General features: G+C 41.4%; 1 protein-coding gene across 1 annotated transcript in view; it reads right to left on the minus strand.

Annotated features, from left to right (window-relative positions):
* Nucleotides 1-19,544, minus strand: part of LOC5517657 (spatacsin) — a 54,769-nt gene extending 35,225 nt beyond the window's left edge. Inside the window, exons 1-20 of the mRNA XM_048727544.1 lie at nt 19,311-19,544; nt 17,956-18,173; nt 16,721-16,975; nt 16,187-16,255; nt 15,319-15,648; nt 14,656-15,097; nt 13,699-13,819; nt 13,045-13,195; nt 11,975-12,142; nt 11,104-11,320; nt 9,764-9,914; nt 9,478-9,558; nt 8,101-8,211; nt 7,277-7,348; nt 6,888-7,021; nt 6,197-6,302; nt 5,491-5,596; nt 5,009-5,291; nt 3,112-3,357; nt 1,367-1,473 (exon numbers count right to left, since the gene is read on the minus strand). Coding sequence (XP_048583501.1) covers nt 1,367-1,473; nt 3,112-3,357; nt 5,009-5,291; nt 5,491-5,596; nt 6,197-6,302; nt 6,888-7,021; nt 7,277-7,348; nt 8,101-8,211; nt 9,478-9,558; nt 9,764-9,914; nt 11,104-11,320; nt 11,975-12,142; nt 13,045-13,195; nt 13,699-13,819; nt 14,656-15,097; nt 15,319-15,648; nt 16,187-16,255; nt 16,721-16,975; nt 17,956-18,173; nt 19,311-19,492 — 3,550 coding nt within the window. The 5' untranslated portion in view covers nt 19,493-19,544. The remainder of the gene's footprint in view (nt 1-1,366; nt 1,474-3,111; nt 3,358-5,008; nt 5,292-5,490; nt 5,597-6,196; nt 6,303-6,887; nt 7,022-7,276; nt 7,349-8,100; nt 8,212-9,477; nt 9,559-9,763; nt 9,915-11,103; nt 11,321-11,974; nt 12,143-13,044; nt 13,196-13,698; nt 13,820-14,655; nt 15,098-15,318; nt 15,649-16,186; nt 16,256-16,720; nt 16,976-17,955; nt 18,174-19,310) is intronic.

The following is a 19,544-nucleotide window of genomic DNA, read 5'->3' on the forward strand; positions in this document are numbered from 1 at the left end:
CCCTCCTCTATACCCCAACTATCCTCCATAACCCCAACCCTCCTCTATACCCCAACTATCCTCCATAACCCCAACCCTCCTCTATACCCCAACTATCCTCCATAACCCCAACCCTCCTCTATACCCCAACTATCCTCCATAACCCCAACCCTCCTCTATACCCCAACTATCCACCATAACCCCAACCCTCCTCTATACCCCAACTATCCACCAAAACCCCAACCCTCCTCTATACCCCAACTATCCACCATAACCCCAACCCTCCTCTATACCCCAACTATCCACCATAACCCCAACCCTCCTCTATACCCCAACTATCCTCCATAACCCCAACCCTCCTCTATACCCCAACTATCCACCATAACCCTAACCCTACTCTAAACCCCAACTATCCTCCATAACCCCAACCCTCCTCTATACCCCAACTATCCTCCATAACCCCAACCCTCCTCTATACCCCAACTATCCACCATAACCCCAACCCTCCTCTATACCCCAACTATCCACCATAACCCCAACCCTCCTCTATACCCCAACTATCCACCATAACCCCAACCCTCCTCTATACCGCAACTATCCACCATAACCCCAACCCTCCTCTATACCCCAACTATCCTTAATAACCCCAACCCTCCTCTATACCCCAACTATCCTCCATAACCCCAACCCTCCTCTATACCCCAACTATCCTCCATAACCCCAACCCTCCTCTATACCGCAACTATCCACCATAACCCCAACCCTCCTCTATACCCCAACTATCCTTAATAACCCCAACCCTCCTCTATACCCCAACTATCCACCATAACCCCAACCCTCCTCTATACCCCAACTGTCCTTAATAACCCCAACCCCCCTCTATACCCCAACTATCCTCCATAACCCCAGCCCTCCTCTATACCCCAACTATCCACCATAACCCCAACCCTCCTCTATACCCCAACTATCCTTAATAACCCCAACCCTCCTCTATACCCCAACTATCCTTAATAACCCCAACTCTCCTTTATACCCCAACTATCCTTAATAACCCCAACCTTCCTCTATGCCTCATCCCTCATCCACACGCCAATTCAACCACACTAGTCCCCACTTTTTTTCTTCCCCCAACCTCATCCACACGCCAATTCAACCACACTAGTCCCCACTTTTTTGTACCCCCAACCTCATCCACACTAGTCCCCACTTTTTTTGTACCCCCAACATCATCCACACGCCAATTCAACCACACTAGTCCCTCCTTTTTATGTACCCCCAACCTCATCCACACTTCTTCCCCCACTTCGTATCCCTGCCCCTCCTCGTGCATTCATGCACCTTCATGTACCTTCTAACTTAAAGCATGAATGAGCATAAATTGTCTTACCGTGAGTGTGTCTTGCTGCTAGTCTGAAGTGGATCATTGTGTTTAGCCAGTCTGGCTTAGTACCATGCAGCCCAAGCTGCCTCACATCCTCTTCGGTCTCGGCAAGCCTGAGAAACGTTCAACATTAAGTTACCGACAATACCAAGCAAGAACTGCTAAATGTGATATCTATGCCTAGGTACCCCCTTCCTCCTCTACAAAGATAACGAGTATACAAAATCAACCTTTTAAGGAGCCTAGCTTAGCCTCAATCTCACACAATTCTCTTAAGGTGTAAGTAGAGGAGAGTAGTATCTTCGGTTAGTCTGGAAGTATTCAAACATAACTTTGGGAGATACATCTGTTTCAGAAGGTTGTGTGGTCCGTGTCGTTACGTGAGATCTTTACTCGGCAGAAGAATACACGGATCAAAACGAACAATGGTTACAAATCTTAAGAATCAAATAAATGTATTCCGCAAGCTTAGTTGCTTTCCTGATGCAAAAAAAATATTTTTTTGTAAATGTCTTGCTTTGGACAAAATCATCTCGCGCGCATGCTACCATGGCCACCAATACAAAGTGTTATAGTTTGACGCGCGCTACCGTGGCCACCAATACAAAGTATTATAGTGTGACGCGCGCTACCGTGGCCACCAATACAAAGTGTTATAGTGTGACGCGCGCTACCGAGACTACCAATACAAAGTGTTATAGTGCGACGCGCGCTACCGTGGCCACCAATACAAAGTGTTATAGTGCGACGCGCGCTACTGTGGCCACCAATACAAAGTGTTATAGTGCGACGCGCGCTACTGTGGCCACCAATACAAAGTGTTATAGTGCGACGCGCACTACCGTGGCCACCAATACAAAGTGTTATAGTGCGACGCGCGCTACCGTGGCCACCAATACAAAGTGTTATAGTGCGACGCGCGCTACTGTGGCCACCAATACAAAGTGTTATAGTGCGACGCGCGCTACTGTGGCCACCAATACAAAGTGTTATAGTGCGACGCGCACTACCGTGGCCACCAATACAAAGTGTTATAGTGCGACGCGCGCTACCGTGGCCACCAATACAAAGTGTTATAGTGCGACGCGCGCTACTGTGGCCACCAATACAAAGTGTTATAGTGCGACGCGCGCTACCGTGGCCACCAGTACAAAGTATTATAGTGTGACGCGCGCTACCAAGGCCACCAATACAAAGTGTTATAGTGCGACGCGCGCTACTGTGGCCACCAATACAAAGTGTTATAGTGCGACGCGCACTACCGTGGCCACCAATACAAAGTGTTATAGTGCGACGCGCGCTACTGTGGCCACCAATACAATGTGTTATAGTGCGACGCGCGCTACGTGGCCACCAATACAAGGTTTTGAGAAAGTTCGCCAATTAGCAAGCGAACTTCATTCGTCTTTTGATGTGCATTTCTAAGCCTCGCTGGTTGGCAAGTGAACTTCATGTCAATCAGATTAGTGCGTTTCTTGCGTCCCCGTTGATTTTGTTTACTTGACAAAACTGATAAGGTGGCCACGGTAGGGAGAGACGCACTGTAATGGTATCAACAGGTAGGCAGTAAGGCCATGTAAGGCCATGCATGCAAATGAAAATAAAACAGTGCACCTGGTTCATTTGCATTAATTTGTATTGAATACGGCTCATGGATAATACGACGTTAGAACTTAGGCATAGAGTCAAACTGTTGTTTTAGAAAACCTTAAAATTGAATTTAAATAGACTTCACCCTTGAGTTCTCTTACTTGTAAAAGTCCAGATAGTAGTAAAGCACGTTAATGAGCTCCTTCTCCGCACAGTAGGCGATGAAGCGGCCATGAAACTCCCTCAAACTCATGATCTGCATGCCTGGAGAGGGCGTGCCCCTAGGGTAGGATGGGACGGTGCCCTCGCTGAAGGGGTGTGGATGCGTAAACAGGAGAGAGGTGCGACCGAGGTGACTTGTGAGGAGGTCGAAGTTGGACAACTGCTCCGACGAGAACATGCCTTGTCTGGTAAAGAAGAAGAGATCAAACATGACCATGTCCATCTAACAAAACAAAATGAAAGGCAAGACACGGGCGGAGATATAGTGGTATAGGTAAAGTAAAATAGAGTCATGTAGTATCATCACAAGCCATTCTATCGCTGTTTTCTACATGCTGACGACATACTCGATGTATTTAGATATCGAACTTCACACCAGATGGCACAACAATACAGCGTCCCCAACGGTTCCCTCGACTCCCCAATAGAGGTCAATGGAGTGGGAGAAAGATGGGACCCCTATCTTTAGACATGTAACTATCCGCCTTTCTCAATTCTTCGTGGATTAATATCTTCATGTTTGAATGGACATCAATAGAGTTTGTCGTAGCCAACACATTAGTTAATTTTGCACATACAGTCGAACCTCTATTAAGCGGCCCTCTATTGAGCGGTCAACCTCTATTCAACGGTCATTTACCAAAGTCCCAAATTTTCCCCCTTATGTTTACTGTAAATTTGACCTCTATTGAGCGGTCGCCTCTATTAAGCGGACGCGGTCACCAAAGGAGGGTCCCAATTGGTTGATTTCATTGTTTTTCACCTCTATTAAACGGTCATCATCAATATTTGTCAGCATGACAACAGATAGTGCACGTTATATTTCGTCTAATCTAATTACTATGGCTAATCGTCTTGTGAGACTTGTGTGGTCTTGTGCGGATCAGTCGCATCAAATTCCTCGATTACCAATTTCCGCTTTAGACAGCTAGAAGAAAAACTGTCACCTTCGAATATGTATTCACAAGGAATCTCGAGTCCATAGCCACCACCTCTGTTCACCCACTTCCCTTTGACTACGACTTTCTCACAGTTCGTAGGTCTCTTGAGATATTTGGTAACCCACGTTGACATCAGTTTGGGAATATGCCTGATAACTTCGTAATCGTCAACTAAAGTATTCGGGTGACCGTCTCCATCCATCACCGTTTTGTCGGCTTTTTCTCTTACGATTGCAACAGCATTCGGATCCTTTATGTTAGTTGGTTCCCGCATAAGTTTGTAAACATCTTCTAGTGCTGGTTCCCACTCAGTCATGTACTCATGGTATCCCCGAATGAATGCAACTGGGTCAGATTTGTGAGTTTTTGGGTACGGCAACGCACTGCGAGTTTTTGATTCGACTTCCAAAATCGCGCAAACGCGATATGGACGGAAACGACGCGTGTAACATCACCTTAACAAGAGCCGTATAGGCAAAAACAAACTGACTAGGCGGTTTCAAACATTTCTGGATCAAATTGGAATGCACCAGGCCCCGTCTTAGGGCTAACATGATTGTTACTGTTGTTTATTATAATAAAAAGTTCTTACGTATAATTACAGCCCGATTTACGCTAATTTAGGAGCGAAAATAGCGAAACCTCTATTAAGCGGTCAACCTCTATTAAGCGGTCACTAAGCTTAGTCCCGAGGGTGACCGCTTGATAGAGGTTCGACTGTAATGTACTAGAGTGGTTTTCATTAACCAGTGAAACAAAGTGTGATAGTCAAAGTGTAATAGTCAGGAAAACACAAAAAAGTACAATGGAATTGGATCACAATAAAGCGTAATACGCTAAAGTGTAGTTCACGGGTTATTAGAACCACTCTACTATCTGCCAGAAAAGAGCTCACCTCGTGAGTTCGTCGACGACAAACTCCTTCATGAGCGAAAGGCAAACTGGGAAATTACTGTACACATCACGTGACAACGAGGGGAGTACCAGTCCTCTATTCGTCACTTTCAGCGCATCGCCGATTCGAACACGTGACTCTGTCATATCACGTGGCCCTGTCGGATCACGTAACTGCCAGGACGTGGCTTGCACCCAATCCCTCAGAGTTAACCAATCACATCGCGAGCAGAAGTAGTTCCATATTGCTCTGGCAGATATCGGGAGATTGGTGCTCGAGGAGTCTACGATTGTTTCAAATGAATATGAGTTTACTATAAGTACATCAGTAAAAATTCAAATTTTAACTGCAAGTTTCGAGTAAGAGCACATAGATTTCTCTTCTCTCAATAGGCCTTTGGATGGACAGAGCTCAGCTATAAATCTTTGGCCAGAATGGACTGCGAAAACCGACTTTATTCATAAGAATGCAAATACTCGTACCTTGATCACTGAGCATGCGCTCTAACAAAATACGCTGACGTGCCTCCTGGTCCCAAGTTCGAATCCACTCTAGTAAGGACTCCGAGTAGCCTCGACTTGATGTCACCTAAATAAACAACGATACACTTTGAACTTCTATTGCTCGACCAAAGCAGGCGTGTACAAATGCGCAGGCGCGCGCACTCCACGCCCCCCCCCCCCACCCACCCATGTACACCCAAAAGAATTGGGGCATTGCCCATGACGATACCAATGGCGATAACTATGACTGCGCATCCCCCCCCCCCCCTTCCTCCCAGTCAATCCTGTTAAGTACGCTTCCTGGTGGTAAATATTGCCAGATGCAATCATGACATCATTGCTATGTGGGTGTCTGATTTATAGAAATATGCTATACAGTACCTTCTGCTTAATGAAAGTGTCATAAACACTAGTTTTAGCGCCCCGTATCGTTTAGCGCCCCTTTAAGATACAAAATATTAATAAGCGCTCTCCTTTTCATAGCCACCGCTTTCTTAAAAAAAAGTAAGAACGTCCCAATTGAAGGATTATTGCACCCAAAGGTTACTTACTTTTTATAAGAGAACAAAAAAGGTGTTTAGTTTTTTACTGTTTGACTTCATTCGATTACTTAAAATAAACGTAATGTGGCAATACATTGCACTCAAAACACCATAAGCAACAACCAATATTGACAGTGGCTCACCTTATAGAAGTGTTCGGGTAGAAGGTTGCCAGTCTGAATGTGTGATTCTAGGATCTGTCGGGATCTCACATTGAATGAATTCCTTATCAACGGTGGATCAGTCCAGCTACAATAAGAAAACAAGAAAAAAAAGAAATAAGGCCAGGGCATTTTACAAAAAAAGCGTACATTTCACACAACTTACAAATACCCCAATCTTCCATTTAAAAAAAAATGTTTCGCAAAATTTAATCCAAATAAATCACTGTGAAATTCAGCCAATCCTACATTGCCTATTCTATGACTATTACTAGTATAAAATGATGTATGGGTAATTCCAAATTAAACAGTCTTAACACTAAAAACAAACGGAATCGACAGCGTAATGCGGACCCAGGACTAAAACCCAGTTTCGCAAAGATTCCCGGTGTATCGTTGTGCGCAGTGACATGCGTACAATTGAGCGTATAATGCTAGCCATTCGACCCATCAAGGGCATCAAATTATATTTTCACGCAGTGTGACCCTTCCTTTTTCAGTAGAGAGAAAAACTAAACAAACAAAATTCTCTCTAGGACACTGTTATAAGCATCACTATCTCGCAACAATCAGAGCTTCGAAACGGCCGTCTCTAGAAGACATAACAGATCCTGAAATTTTGCTGATCGTAAAGGGTCACAGAAGCGTACAACCTAAAATCTGCTGCAGTTACCTTGTGCTGTAAGTTGACAAGTCCTTAGCGACAGTCAAGTTCTGTTGGTTGTAGAGCGCCTCAAGCGCGTGAATAAACTTGACCATGTTTAATTCCTCGTCAGAAAAGTTCCCTTCAGCGACGAGTTCTTTCACCTGAAAAAGATAAACGAAATAATAACCTGCCATGGAGAGTAATAAGCAGTGGTGTCCCACAGGTCGATCCTAGGACCTCTAGCCTTATCTGCGAACTACTTACATTTATGCTAGTACCACGGTTCATTTTAACAGGTTTTCACAATTCTCAACGTAAGCTTTAGACACCCCTTATTCTTCCAGTTTGTATCTTAAAGCCCTCCCAGTTAAAAAAAAATCCTGGTCACTCAAACTATTGGAGCTATCATAACCCACCAGTAAATCCCTGAGCGGTCTGTGCAGCGTGTTGAAGCAAATAGATCGTAGCTGTACCGTCCTATCACGACCCTAGAAAATAAACCATAAAGTATTGGGGAGACGGAGATGCTGCTGACACCAGCACAAGATATGCAGGAGCCCGTATCGTTCAATGCTTGTGCTTTGATGGTTCGCACTTCAAGTAAAGCTTCAAACATAAGCAGAACCACAAATTCTTGTGGTCTTTTTTTTTCGTCTGCTTTGAATTATGTTGCTTTCTGAGCAACATAGCAATGCGTAGCTGTGGTAGACATAGAAGAGTAATGAATTGATGATCACTATAAGGCAGTTGGTATTGTTGGACTTTGTAATTGTAATAATTTGTAATTATTTACATTTACATAACGTAAATTATCTGATAAACGCCCCCTTTCTAAAGAACGCCTCCTATCTAATGAACTCCCCCCTAAGCTTACAAGTTTGTAATGAACGCCCCACTCTAACAATCGCCCCCCCCCCCCCCCACCCTCCCTCCCAGCTGTATAACAAACGACACAGGAATTTCGGTAATATAAATCAAATTTAATAATAGGAGTTTGGCTTCTACTGGGTGAGATTTGCCAAATGTCACGAAACGGTTACTGCGCAGGCCATAGTTTAACATTGCACGTGGGTTGGTTTTATTGCTGTAGTTTGTAAAAAACACCCCTCGCTAATAAACGCCTCCTATCTATTTAACGCCCCCCCCCTCGAACCAGTAAAATTTAATAAACGCCCCAGGCGTCTATAAGATCATTTACGGTAACTTTGTTCTGAAAATACTGAGCATTTATTGTACTCACAATGTTAGTTAGAATCGTGACCGCTGTGTCCAGATCTTCTGCTACTAATGCTCTGAGCACCAAGTTGAGCGCCATGGCGGTGAAACTCGATAGCGAGCCATCACACTCCGGCTATTAACAGAGAACAGAGAGAATATATATCATACATCAACAGTGTATAAATGTTATAATAATCTCGTGCTTGTCCTCTCCCTGGCTGTGTCGTTCCGACAAATCGATCCACTCGGAGGCACTCACTTAGATTTCAACAATTGCACTCGAATATTCTTTCTTTTAATTGTTCTTTTTTCCTAGAGCAATAAAAGCATGGAATTTACTTCCTGATAATATTGTAAACCTAAGTAATCTAGAGTCCTTTAAAACAGCAGCTTAGCCAGCCATCAGGCAACTAAAGGTGCCTCCGCATCTCCGCCGGTTGTAAACTGCCTGTGCCCTCCCCAGTATTAGCGTAAGCCACTAATTATACTATTTAAAGGGGAGTAATTTATTAAGTATTCAGTAGTGGTACGAATAGCAAGATCGAGTATGTATGGTGATTTTGCAGTCCGCCTTGGTATGGTAAATGGGGGACTTTCGCTAAGAGATCACGTGACCTTTCTGGGTGGCAAAACAAAATGATAAACAAACAAAAAATCAGTAATAACTGATAACGTCACACCAGAGAAGGACAAAAAAATAAAATGTTTAAATGAAACTAAACCCTCTTTAAAAAAAAGAATTATGGCTTTTTTCGTTAGTGCTGATTAAGTTGCTTTTTGTTGCTGCTATTTTCCCTCTAAAAGGCTGAGCGCGCGCTAGTTTGCCACCCACCCAGTTACGTGCTCAATTAGCGCTAGTCCCCTATAGGGGACCTTTAAAAGCCCTGCCCTGTCAGTCACACCAATTATCATCATAATTGGAATACAAATCCATGATGGAAGACAAATTCGAAATAACCATCTAAATGTAATTGAAAGCATTGCAATACCAATATCAGCCGATAGCAACAAATTCCTTTTCGCAGTTAATATTTTGTTTGGATGGCAAATGCGGGCTGCCAGAGACTCTAAAAGATTAGTCAAAGTTTATACTACAAACGTCAACGGCATCGATAGATCTGGGAACGCGGAGTTTTTACTTTCTGGTTTCACTGCAAAATGGTTGGAATATATAAAATTTCAACATCTGGCTTTCGAATTTTCTATTGTTTTCTACCATCGCCATCGTAAGGTCCTTTCCTAACCCTTTCCTAGGGTGATTTCTTTGTGTGCGAGTAAGGATTCTAAGTAAGGACGATGAAAGCAAGCATGAGATGACGGAAAACAATAGCATTGCTAGAGAATTTAATATGACCATGACAGTATTTCATAGCTACAGCATTTGGTTTGGTAACAATACCTCCTTTATATTAGCATTGTTCATGAAGAACGTCTGCGCTTTGCTGATGTGACCACCAATAACAGCATCAAGGACCACATCCTTAAAAGATAATTGGAATTATTTTTATCATCATTATCCCCTTTATCATTGTTATCATAATCAACATCATCAAAATATCCACACCACCTTCATAATCCCCATCATCAAACATTATCACCACCATTATCAATCCTCTCCTTTATCATCACAAACATCATCTTCATCTTCATCCTCATACCATCATCATCATCATTGTCTGCCATACCTTGCACTTCATGTCTGTCCAACGCGAAAACAGTGGATCTTCTTGCTCAACATCAGTGTCTAGAAAGGCCACCTGCTTGAGACGTGGGTCAGCCTGCTTTATCGAATCATCAGGGATGTTCATTAGGAATTTGCGCATCTCTACGATACACCTAAACAAAATAAAGGTTGGTTTAGCCTGTCTCTAGCCAGCCTGTTTTACCGAATCTTCAGGAAGGTGCGCTAGGAATTGGCCCATCTCTACGATACTCCTTAACAAAATTAAGGTTAGTCGGCTTAACCGAATCATCAGAAAAGGCTCACTAGGAGGGTTATATATTTCTAAAAAAAAATATTCTAGTAAATGAGTGGCGTTTTATATTTTTTTTTCTATTACACCATTGGAAACAATTTCGAACGTGTTATTGTGTTGGTTAGATCTACAGTAAAATTTATATGAAACTATTTTAATATTAATATATACAAATTATTATTTTTCACTTTTAAAATTGGAAATTCAAAAATATTCAGTTCGTTTAAAACTAAAACAAGTTAAAGGAAACAAAAGCAAATCCAAAAATATACCTACACCTATTGCAAAAACGTTGTCAGCGCAAGCGGCAAATGTCGATTGGCAAATGGAAGTTCTCCGACCGAAAGGTACCAACGGTCTCCTTCAATTTCTTCCAAATTCCGGAGAATATTGATCAATCATACAATAATCCATTAAATGCCACCGATGTCCGCTCTGGCATCACTGGACTTTATTTATGACCTTTATATTTGCAAATAATTAGTACCCAAAGCAACTTTTGGCCTTGCAACTACGTACCATTCGCTATCCACCGTTATAACTGACAAAGTTTTTATGAGATACCTTATTCTTGTTAATTTTCGCGATTTTAACAAAAAAATCGAAGACCGTGAACTTTAATCTCGCGAAATGTAATGGTAATTAAAATCTCCTAGTAAGGACATGTAACGAAACTATCGATAATGGCTCGGGGAACAGAATTACCTTTCCATCACTGTAAGAATAGCAATTCAGCAGCCGCTAAGGTACAGCTTGTTGGTGTTGTTTCAATAAATCGGTCCTATTTAAGTAGTTTGTTCAAGTCATTTTTTCGTAAAAACAAGAAAGTCTTTTGAACTTCGTATTTGCGGAATTAAATCCAGTGCATACACATTTTTTCCCGTGTTCGCAAAATTAAATACTCGCGAAATGTGCGGAAAATTTTTTCGCGAAATTAAAGATGCGCGAAAATATGGAAGAATAAGGTAGGTGTATATTGTCTTACTACCTGTAAAACAGCAATAATAAATCCACCAATTTGCTAGTGCCATCTACCACCAACACTTCACCTGCTAATATACACCATCGTCTCCTCTACCACGGCAACGTTGACGGGCTTCCTATGGTCTCTCGCTGCCGCCTTGTCACTCGCTCCAGGCCCTGAGAGCGGAGTCACCTCCTCAACTTGCAGCTTGTTGAGGTACCGGGACCCGTCTTGCATTAGGCAATGAAGGAAGCGTAACGTCATCTGCAGGAGCTGGCTAGTGAAGTGTAAGTTGTGTTGCTCTGGAAGGAAAACCGGTTTGAGACCAGTATAGCTGGATTGACGCCAGTAAAGCAAGTACCGGAACTTTGGTGAAAGAAATGACAGACAGGAAGTAGTACATTAATTCAATGGTTTTGATTAAACTTGGGTACAGCTTTTGATACAACTTGCGTGGCGATTTTATTTGAAGCCAGCAAAACCTTACGTAAAAATTATATGTCCAGTTTCAATAGCGAACTCATGAAGCTTGAATCAGTGTTAAATTTAGACTATTAACAATAAGATCGGCTACTGGTGTTAAAAATTTTTTCCAAATTATAATATAATGAATGGCAAAACATTACAGTTTTGGATCATAAAACAATTTGCAAGTTTGCCAGTTAAAAGCCGTCATTTGGAAACAAAAAGGCTTGTCTAGCCGCGCGTTACAAGAACTAGTTTCTCAGCGGTGTCATTCTAATGTAATAAAAGGGTGTCTGGATTTCCTGGTCAGGGCCCTAGCAAGCATGAGGCAAGTGAGGCACTCGCCTCGGTAAAATTTTGATGTTTAGTGTTTCACAATTGAAAAATATGAGATAAAATACCTGCTTATGTTGGATTTATCATCCAGTGGCTTTGCCTCGGCAAAATTTTGATTCTGGCTACAGGCCTGAATGTGCAGTGGGGATACTTACGCAAAGCGTTCTTTTTTACAGAGTTGACGAGAGTGTTGACAATGGCTTGAGTTTGACTAGTATCCATGGCAACAGGGACACACTTTCCTCCAGGACTCGACGAGGTGGACTGGGGAGAGAGTGAAGCGCTAGGAGATGGAAGAGGGGGACTGGTGCTTCGAGTGAAAACTGCAATTACAAATGGAATAACAATTAGTTTATACAGTAAATTCATAGCTACCCCATAACCTTAAAAAGGTCTCAATAATGAAATTAATTTGATTGACAGGGGCTACACTGAGGGTTTGCAATTCTTTGACTGCTGTCAAGAAGATGACCAAATCAACCATCTAGAGCAATGGAAAGTCAGGCCTTCTCCACAGGCATCCTTACTCAGAGCCTCTCCCAGCCATTCACTTATTGTAGCAAAATACCAAGTGTGGGAAACATCGGCTAATTATGGGAAGCTTTTGCGACATTTTCGATTGAATTTGGTAAATGGAGTATAAAAGATTGTTTCCACATTATTATGATTTGTCAATATTGTTTAATTAAAACAATAACAAAGTTGTGGCTGACAAGGGTTTTTTGCTGGCGTGTTGTTCAGTAAAAAGCGGTCCACGGAAACCACATGAGTAACTGACGCTTCAAATCAAATTCAACAAATTCAACAAATTCAGCTGAAAAAACGGTTCACGCGTTTAAAGGCATATTTATTGTCAGGGATTGCGCAGCGTATGACTGTGGGGGGGGGGGGGGGGGGGGTTATATGTGAAATTGTATCATGATGAATGGGGGCTGAAGTTCAAAGAATGTAAAGTGAAAGTTATTCATGTAAGAGTGACTAGAATCCCCGGCCCCTGAAGTGCGCTGACCCTGCTTGTCAATAAGATAGAAGCGGAGACGTAAAATGCTGCTTACTTCACGTGTGAAAATCGGCGAAAAAACGCATGTGGAGAACGATGCAGAGAAGGAGGGAAGGGGAAAATTCCTCGTGCCCCTTTGCGCTTATTTTCATACGCACTTAAGCTCTTACATCCCCGCCTACTTCCCCGTCTTTGTTTCCCTCGCTAGTGAAAAGCAGCCTTTACCATTTTCCTGGTTCTTGAGGAAGAATGCGACTGTGTCAAGCTGCCTGTGTTTGAGAGAGACTTGTAAAGCCTCTAGCGGAATGACACAGTTGTCCCAGTGGTTAATGTGACACACTAACTCTGCAAGCGCAGCATTCTCATACATGATGACCTAAGACACAACAGAGTACAATAAATTACTGTCGAATCCGTTGTATCGCTACGCCGCATTTTCAAAACATCAATTTGTTTTTGTCTTTTGGGATTTTCTGTTCCGCCAGTCAAATTATTATAAGCCAGTCAGATTCTTGCCATGTCTCGCCAGTGCAGTTGCCTGGCTTTCTGTCGCGACACTGTCTGGTTTTCGTCTAGAGGATAGCCAGGGAAGTGCACAAAGCGAGACTCTGATTGGCTCAGAATGGTTTTCCTGAAAACCAAAACAAATCGTGTTATGAAAACACGGGTCGCGATACAACGGATTCTCATGCGCAGCAGCTACAACATTCCATCTACATTTGAGGAAACGTGCAGTAGGAAAGTTACCCTAAAACGTTTCTTGTCAGTTTTATCAAAGTGCCATTACTATATATAGTCGAGCCTCGAATTGTCAAAGTTTTACATGGCCCAATGTGTCTTCACTTTAACAGGAGAAACATGATTAGTGATCTTACGTACCTGATGAACAAGTTGGTTCTGATTGATGCCAAAAGAAGGGATGGATAGCACACTGCGTGAGAGGAAAGCTAATGGCTGCAGAGAGGAGCAGTTCTCCACAAGCATCATGGGCTCCAGGAACCTTGCGATAGATTCAGGTGTTTAGTAATTATGTCCGATAATATTGATATCATCATCATTTTCATCAGTAAGAAGAATCACCATCATTATCACCATGGTTACCATCTTTGAAGCCACCACCATTACCAACAATATAATTATTATTATTACCACCAATATTTTACCATCACCACCATCACCGTTATCATCGCCACAATCAACCATAATCATCACTATCATCACCGCCAATATCATTTTCACCGTTAGTGAAGTCACTATCTTAATCATCATCATCATCAGCAGCAGTATCACAAACGCCATCATCATCATTATTATACCAAAAAACAGTATACCATACATACACTATACAACTATATATCATACCTATACACACAATCTATGTACATATGTACACCTATACATACATTATACAACTATATATCATACCTATACACACAATCTATGTACATATGTACACCCATACATATATTATACAATTCTATCTATACCCGTATCACAAAAAAAAACAAAAAAGTGCAAATGGCAAATGGTAGTTACAGTAAAGGACCAGCAAAAGCTTATGGCTATAATTACTTGTGGGAATAAAAATGATAAGTTAATCTATCGCATGATTTATCCATATTTTCCTGCAAGATGAAATATGACGAGCCCCATGGTATTTTTCGGAATTATGAATTATGAATTTTATGAATTTGAATTTGATTTATTGATCCGCTTTGTAGATCAATAAGTTGAATCTATGTACACTTGTATGGCTGTGCTCATCTAACACACACATAGTAAACACAGTTGCCCTGACAATGTATTGTGAAATAACTGAAGGTAGAGTTTACGTACATCAGCCTGTCTGACATCTCCTGCCCTTGATATCCAAAGAGTGACACTAATCCATGTGGGAACTCGAATCCTGTCAGCGGCACCTCATCAGCCATCGGCACTAGCCATACTAGCAACGAGTCAGAGGATGCAAACAGTCCCCTGATGGTCATTGACTTAACCCAAGGTTCAGCAGCTATGAAGGTAGATTTTGATTCCAGGTTAAGCACACCACATCCAAGGTTCTCTTTCATACTCCTTAAAGAAGCAGAGCTCTCTGAGCTTGAGGTGACACTCCGGCTGGACTTCCTTGACTTCAAGAGGAACCCACTCATCCGTGGTTTGGAGACTGGGGGATTTGGCTCTGGGTGGTTAATGGTGCCACTTGGAGGGTCCTTGAATTCCTGAAACCAACGTCGGCCCTTAAGTGGGTTTGTGGGGCACACAGCCTCTCCAAAAGGACCTGAAGGAGTTAATAAGATATAAGCTTCAGTATTAACACTCAGATACAAAACGCATATAAAAAATCAAGCAAAAGTCAAAGTGTACAATAAATAAATGTAGAATTCACCTTCCCCATATGTTCCCACATATCTTTTGCAAGGCATGCGTTTAACTTTCTAACAAGATGGTGAAGTTTGCCTCCCTGACCTCAACACATGTGTCGCAGAAGGCTTACAGTACCTGTTAAAGTGTCAATCCTAGAAACATTGTCTCTAATGCTAACATATTCTGTCTTCCACACCCGGTCACCATACGTCACATCACTTGTTCTAGCATCACGCAACAACATATCCTCATCCTCCGTCTCGTATTTAAGCAGCATCCTTTTCTTATTGGAGTCATTCATGTGGCTTTTATGGTGTAGATGTTCAGGGTGGTGCTTGAAGTAGTCATCTAGATTGATTGTGTAAAGGTTGTTGTGGTTGTCAGAAGCTACAAGAAGAGTAAGGTTTGGTGTGATATCCAGGTGGAGAAACTGCTTGTTGTTTGTCTGGGCTTCATTCGGGCTTTCTAGAATAAGATGAAGGACAATCATATTACAGAGATGAAATTATGCAGAACAGTTACTTCATACTGATGTGCTGTTCTGTTAAGCATATCACAGAGATGAAATTATGCAGAACAGTTACTTCATACTGATGTGCTGTTCTGTTAAGCACATAATGCTTCTAACATTTCTCCTTCTTTTGTCTTCCCTGAAGATATCTTAATAAAACTCAAGTTCAACATAGAACACTGTAACTAATGTTGTACTGGGCTTCATAATTCTGCATTTGAATGAATACAGGTTGTATGGCTAAACTCAAATGAAAAAGAAGTATTTCCAGCATTATTAATCAATATCTTGCTGGTTTAAAAATTCTTTTTAAAAATAGCTTCACCAACAGAAAAACTAAATGCACTAAGTATACAGTACAAGTACTGTACCCAAAAGGTTCTACACTCAAACTACTTAATGTTAAATGTCTTCCACGCTGTACTTTTTGAACATTACCTGTAAATGTACAGCTGGATGGGAACAAAATTATACATTGATGCCTTACTGTACCTTTGTCAATACTGTGAAAAGAGTTGATATCCACATAGCCCAGATACTGTCCTTCAATATTATGAATAACTGGGAAGAGTCAAGGATTGTGTCTAATTTTATATATGTGTGTTCTACTATCAAGGCTGTAGCAGGGGGTGGGGGGTGCTGGTGGCACATGCTCCCCCAATATTTTAAAAAAAATTATAAGAAATGAGGCATGGCTGTGCTCCCAAATATTTTCTTGAACGCGAACCGCGCTATAAAAGGAGCGTGCCCAGGGCAGGGACACCTTCAGTTGTCGCTTAGTGTCTGAGCTGACAAGACCTTGCATTTGCGCTTCATAGAACAGTCTGAATAGAGGGCGAGATTTTGCTCTGTTCTGCCTGTATCATTATTAAATATATATCCGTAGATTTTACACCCAAAACAGATTCTCCAATGTTTATTGCTTTCATGTGCCTCTTTTTGAGGCCTGCTATTGCACTGTCTATGCAGTACTGCACCAGGTGAGCACAGCAGGTGAACAGATGATTTTATATACTAAAAGGATACTGGTCATTCCAGACGAGAATAAACCGAACACCACCGACTGGACGATCTTGACTTGCACAAGTGACGAGACCGGCACAAGGACAGGCAAGGTAGAGGAATCGTTGACAGCAAAACATGACTGGATCTTAGCTGACTGCGTCTTGTTAATTAACACCACCATAATGAACTTTTGATTGACAAGAAGAGTCACCAAATGGTTTCCCTGAGTTGAGTTAGTTGTTATGGTAACCAATGATATATCCTCAATCTCACAGTCTAAGGAGAAAATAGTCCACTCTTAGTGATGCAGAGTAGAGCATGTTTGAACGACTTAAGGTCTCGGTAAAGGTAAACGACATGTCCGCGGAAAAAAAATATTGTCGCGTTGCACAACTACATGTACAAACTATATATCAAATAAAATATCAAATATTAAATTATCTACTGCAAGTTTTATTTTTGCAATAGCTTTTTCCGTGTAAGTTTTGAGGCCTCAAACTCAAAAGTACGGAGTTTACTCTAGAGCATAATGCACCTGCGCGTTATTGCGCATGCACTTGCACGTAATTGCATCTCAATGACAAATAGATGATCTACCAAAGTGTGTAAAGACTTTTTGTTATTTGACACTGTCAACAAAATATTACAAATCAAAGTTGGAACTCTCATTTCTGGCAAAATTTGGACACAAAAAGTGATATTAAAGCGATCTACAGTCGAAAATCGAAAATTCCTCACACACTTTATGACATGGCATAATTATCTATCAGATCCCGAAAATTTGAAGGCAATATATTTAAACCCGTCGCGAAGTTACGCCCGACAAGCTCGAGTTCTTGCCTCAAAATAATACGCTAGAAAAGTCCAAGATTTGGCGTGAATTCACGGCCAACAGGTCACAGGAAACAGCAAAGGCCCATTTTAGCCGACTTAGAATGCGATTTATGGAAAAAAATTTTTTGCAAAAATAAAGTTAAAAAACTATTGATACAGGTTTTGCAAAAAACCACAAAAACAAACAGTGGTGTCAAATTTACCTTTACCAAGACCTTAATGACACTCAAGAGTATCAAGTATTCATGCATATTTTATTTGAGAATAATTTGATTATGATTACTATAAAAATGTATTAGAGATTAGGTGTTACACATTTTTTTCTACAGTTGAAAACAAACATGACTTCATCACTGTTTCCTGATATGTTTTCAAGAGGAAATTCTTTCTCATCTAAGAAGAATTGCCTGTACTGTAAATACCTTTCCCTCTGTCTCTTAGTAACCCTTTCAGCATATCAGTGGAGGAACTGACATCACACTTCACATTTAGCTCATGTGAGTCATCACTTGAAGTCTTTACTGAGTAAATCTCAATACTATTGTCCATATTCACAGAGAGAAGAAAGTCTTCAGGGCTATTCTCGACATTCTTTTCCACTTGTGAATCTATGGCCTCTCTCAACGTGCTCCAACCAAAACTGTAAGTAAAAAGAAAAATTAATTAAACAGATTTTGATTTGAAAATCCTGTGACAACATAAATAAATACATAAAATTAGGTTAAAGCTATAACAAAACCAGAAAGGACAAGACCATGTAGGCATGAAGATTTCCTTCCACACAGAGTAGTATACATGTGTATACCAGCTGCCGGCGATAGCCGGCTGTTTTCTGGTATTTCCCAGCTCTTTTTTTTTGTCTTTTCCTTTCATAATTTGGAGATGCAGGCTTTTTTGCCACCAAAATCCAGAAAGTAGGCAAAATTTTAAAAAGTTATTTTGAATCCTGGGGTTTATAAAGTATCCAGCGTGCTTTTTGAGCAAACTAGTCTATGTATGTAAAGTCTGTGTAAACCCCCTTATTTGTTGCCCTGTCAAAATGTTTGACATAAAAAGTGGACAAGAGAATACAGAGCTGGCTACCAGTAAGGAAAGAGATACAGTAACCCAAACCAATCCTCTAGCCAAACCCTGTGAATAAAAAATGCTGTCCTAGATTACATATTTGTCACAGGCCTTAAGCACAGCTTATTGGAAACCATGTTGTAAACCACCATTTAAAAATGTATTGAATTATAAATAGGCTCGTGCAAAGGGGGTGCACAGGGTGAACAAGCAGCGCACTTGGACACAAAAAGTCATTTCTTATTCATTGAGTCATTTCTTACTGAAGGATGTTTTTTTTTTCAAATACTATCCTTTTCAGGGCTTTCATTTACTTTCAGAGTAGGCGGTGGGGATTGTAGGGGGTGGAAGTTATTTTACTTTTTAGTTCAAATAAAACTTAAGTCGAATTTTTTTTTAAAGTAGCCAGCGCTCGGTGGGAAATAGCCGACCTAATGAAACCCCTGCTTTTGCTATATAATACCAATGCCTGTGCACCCACCCCAATCCCCCCCTCCCCCAACCCCCCCCCCCCCCCCCCTCAGCCCGCCAATAAAAACAAATACAACAGCATCGACAATTACAACAAAAATTCATATCTCGCTGTAGTAAGTAGAACAGACATAACAACAAAAGAAGCATAGACATAGCATAGGTCCTAATACTAATTTTTTTTTCAAAATAACAAGAAATTGACTATTTTTCTTCTAATTTTTGGCAAAGGCACGTTTACCTCTTGACTTGAGAGATCTTAGCCTCTCTCTCCTTAGACACGTTTCGTAGCCGAAGACAGCCATTACAGTCTACCAAACCCAAGATGCGATAGCCAGGAGATACTTTGGCGGATTTAGCGGACAGAACGTTGAAATTTTTCGTGAATTTCTTCACTGCGACCAAAAAGCTCTTTTCCGCCATCTTTGTATGGTGTTATTTCACGTGACTGACCGCTGAAACGAATATGCTCTTG

The sequence above is a fragment of the Nematostella vectensis genome, chromosome 5 (genome assembly GCF_932526225.1).
Source record: "Nematostella vectensis chromosome 5, jaNemVect1.1, whole genome shotgun sequence".
Lineage (NCBI taxonomy): Eukaryota > Metazoa > Cnidaria > Anthozoa > Actiniaria > Edwardsiidae > Nematostella > Nematostella vectensis.